Below are 3,747 nucleotides of genomic sequence, written 5' to 3'. Positions count from 1 at the left end.
CTTCTACTTCTCAGTTCTACTGGTTCTAAATGGTGTAAAATGTTGTGACATTAACCTAATCTCCCTTATATTTTCTGTCATTCGCTTAAGCTAGACTCTTACCCGTTACAACCTCCCTTACATGTTACGCTTCCACGTCCTCCTCTTTGGAGCCACCATCCAATACCGCTAACTTGGTAACAGCTTTTCTCAATATACCCTACCCACTAATGCAGAAACATCTGCCTGACGCACTAGCCCTTCTTTGGACTGGGAGGGATTCTCCTGAATCTCCGGGAAAGATTTACCAGAATGTCCGGGAAAGATTTTTCCTTATTCTCGGGAAAAGTTCTATGGAATCCGGCTAAGGTTCCCACGAATTTGCGGGAGAGCAATTCACGTGTCTCCAGGAGGAGAGATTCTTACGAATCATCGGGAGGTGTGTTTCCGAATCTTCGGGAGAGATTCTGCCAAATCTTCACGAGCGATTCTGTCGAAAATCTGTGAACAATTTTCTCAATTTTCTAGGAAGGTCAGAAATTATATGTGACTTACCTTATTAGCCTCGGTATGGGCGAAATCAACGCCTGCAATGGACCCGCATTGTTCCCCAGTGGGTCTTTCGGCGTCTGTTCCGATCCCTGCATCAGTTTCCGCAGGGCATATCACTGTGGAAACAAAGACATATATGTTGCATTTCTTTATAATTTGGCCGACAGATTCTCAAGACTTCACTGCCGTCTGACATCGAACCTCACCTCCTGTTTGATGATGTAGATCGGTTTGTTCAAGATGATCTATACCGTGCTCTCCCAGTAGCCCGGATGAGTGGATGATCCCTCGTACGTCATGTACTGCTCGGTGTTGGGTAGCAGCGACCGCAGCGAGGTGTGCCGAATCGGTGTGGAAGAACCTGTCAAATGTTCCGGTTACAATTAACTTAGGACATTTGTACCGTTTCGGTGCGGTGCTTATCTTTGTAGGTGACCTTGTTGATGGCGCTGGTAATTATCTGCAGCTCTGGGTTGGGCGTGTCGCCAATCTGCACCATCAGTAAGATCCCCACGATGCCCTGGGCCTTGTGCTGCTCCTCAGACATGGTGTGGTACAGCTCTTTGTTGACGCCGTATATTAAATCTTTTGTGAGTTTTAGCGAGACAGAAAAGAACAGAGAGGTTAGTGGATAACGACCGGTGTTGGCACCACCTCCGAGAGGTTAATTAAAGGTAATAAGCGTTTGGTTTTACAATCTGCTTTTCTTTGGAGTGAAGAAAAAACACCAGGCATATGAAGGCGCGTCACGTCGTCGTACCTGGCTTTCATTATCAAGGAGTAAAGCTAGGAAAAAGGAGCTCCAACAGCAGTTTCCAAAAGGATTACCGGAAGTTAGCAACTTTAAGCACAGACCCGCACGTACGACATACGTCCGAGTGGGGTTGAGGAATCGCCTTTACTTACAAAACACTAAATTACACGTTATTAACATTCCTTGTGGCAGAACGTGTATTTTTTTCTTCGAGTTTGGTATCCTTGCGAAACACTGTGGTTCAACGATCTAAATTTTGCAATAAGATGACTGGCTCTCGATGTTCTCGAATCTTCTGGAGAAATTCTCTTGAATCTCCCAAAGAGATCCACTTGAATCTCCTGGAGAGATTTTCTCAAATCTCCTGGACAGATTCTCTTGAATCTCCTGGAGAGATTCTCTTAAATCCCCCGGAGAGATTCTCATGAATTTCCAGGATTAATTCCCGTGAATCTCTTGGATAGATTGTCCTGAATCCCTTGAAGAGATTCCCTTGAATTTCTTGGAGAGATTCTCTCAAATCTCCTGGAGAGCTCCTCTTGAATCGCCTGGAGAGATTCCCTTGAATAGTCTTAAGAGATTCACTTGATTCTTTCAGAGAGATTCTCTTGAATCTCTTGGAGAGATTCTTTTGAATCACTTGGAGAGATTCTCTTGAATCTCTTGGAGAGATTTTCTTGAATCTCTTGGAGAGATTCTCTTGAATAGTCTTAAGAGATTCACTTGATTCTTTCAGAGAGATTCTCTTGAATCTCTTGGAGAGTTTCTCTTGAATCTCTTGGAGAGATTCTCTTGAATCACTTGGAGAGATTCTCTTGAATCTCTTGGAGAGATTCTCTTGAATCACTTGGAGAGATTCTCTTGAATCTCTTGGAGAGATTTTCTTGAATCTCTTGGAGAGATTCTCTTGAATCTCTCGGAGAGATTCTCTTGAATCTCTCGGAGAGATTCTCTTGAATCTCTCGGAGAGATTCTCTTGAATCTCTCGGAGAGATTCTCTTGAATCTCTCGGAGAGATTCTCTTGAATCTCTCGGAGAGATTCTCTTGAATCTCTCGGAGAGATTCTCTTGAATCTCTCGGAGAGATTCTCTTGAATCTCTCGGAGAGATTCTCTTGAATCTCTCGGAGAGATTCTCTTGAATCTCTCGGAGAGATTCTCTTGAATCTCTCGGAGAGATTCTCTTGAATCTCTCGGAGAGATTCTCTTGAATCTCTCGGAGAGATTCTCTTGAATCTCTCGGAGAGATTCTCTTGAATCTCTCGGAGAGATTCTCTTGAATCTCTCGGAGAGATTCTCTTGAATCTCTCGGAGAGATTCTCTTGAATCTCTCGGAGAGATTCTCTTGAATCTCTCGCAGAGATTCTCTTGAATCTCTCGCAGAGATTCTCTTGAATCTCTCGGAGAGATTCTCTTGAATCTCTCGGAGAGATTCTCTTGAATCTCTCGGAGAGATTCTCTTGAATCTCTCGGAGAGATTCTCTTGAATCTCTCGGAGAGATTCTCTTGAATCTCTCGGAGAGATTCTCTTGAATCTCTCGGAGAGATTCTCTTGAATCTCTCGGAGAGATTCTCTTGAATCTCTCGGAGAGATTCTCTTGAATCTCTCGGAGAGATTCTCTTGAATCTCTCGGAGAGATTCTCTTGAATCTCTCGGAGAGATTCTCTTGAATCTCTCGGAGAGATTCTCTTGAATCTCTCGGAGAGATTCTCTTGAATCTCTCGGAGAGATTCTCTTGAATCTCTCGGAGAGATTCTCTTGAATCTCTCGGAGAGATTCTCTTGAATCTCTCGGAGAGATTCTCTTGAATCTCTCGGAGAGATTCCCTTGAATCTCTCGGAGAGATTCTCTTGAATCTCTCGGAGAGATTCTCTTGAATCTCTCGGAGAGATTCTCTTGAATCTCTCGGAGAGATTCTCTTGAATCTCTCGGAGAGATTCTCTTGAATCTCTCGGAGAGATTCTCTTGAATCTCTCGGAGAGATTCTCTTGAATCTCTCGGAGAGATTCTCTTGAATCTCTCGGAGAGATTCTCTTGAATCTCTCGGAGAGATTCTCTTGAATCTCTCGGAGAGATTCTCTTGAATCTCTCGGAGAGATTCTCTTGAATCTCTCGGAGAGATTCTCTTGAATCTCTTGGAGAGATTCTCTTGAATCTCTTGGAGAGATTCTCTTGAATCTCTTGGAGAGATTCTCTTGAATCTCTTGGAGAGATTCTTTTGAATCTCTTGGAGAGATTCTCTTGAATCTCTTGGAGAGATTCTCTTGAATCTCTTGGAGAGATTTTCTTGAATCTCTTGGAGAGATTCTCTTGAATCTCTTGGAGAGATTCTCTTGAATCTCTTGGAGAGATTCTCTTGAATCTCTTGGAGAGATTCTCTTGAATCTCTTGGAGAGATTCTCTTGAATCTCTTGGAGAGATTCTCTTGAATCTCTTGGAGAGATTCTCTTGAATCTCTTGGA

At 43.3% G+C, this 3,747-nt stretch overlaps 1 protein-coding gene across 1 annotated transcript; it reads right to left on the bottom strand.

Moving 5' to 3' along the window:
* Positions 1 to 401: 401 nt before the first annotated feature.
* Positions 402 to 1,078, bottom strand: LOC115256763 (carbonic anhydrase 14-like). Its single transcript, XM_029855712.2, is given in 4 exon segments — positions 402 to 480; positions 535 to 647; positions 738 to 892; positions 946 to 1,078. Coding segments are annotated over 4 exon segments (480 nt in total).
* Positions 1,079 to 3,747: the final 2,669 nt, after the last annotated feature.

Source organism: Aedes albopictus, chromosome 1 (genome assembly GCF_035046485.1).
Source record: "Aedes albopictus strain Foshan chromosome 1, AalbF5, whole genome shotgun sequence".
NCBI classification, from domain to species: Eukaryota; Metazoa; Arthropoda; class Insecta; order Diptera; family Culicidae; genus Aedes; species Aedes albopictus.
This window is presented reverse-complemented; position numbering and strand designations above follow the sequence as displayed.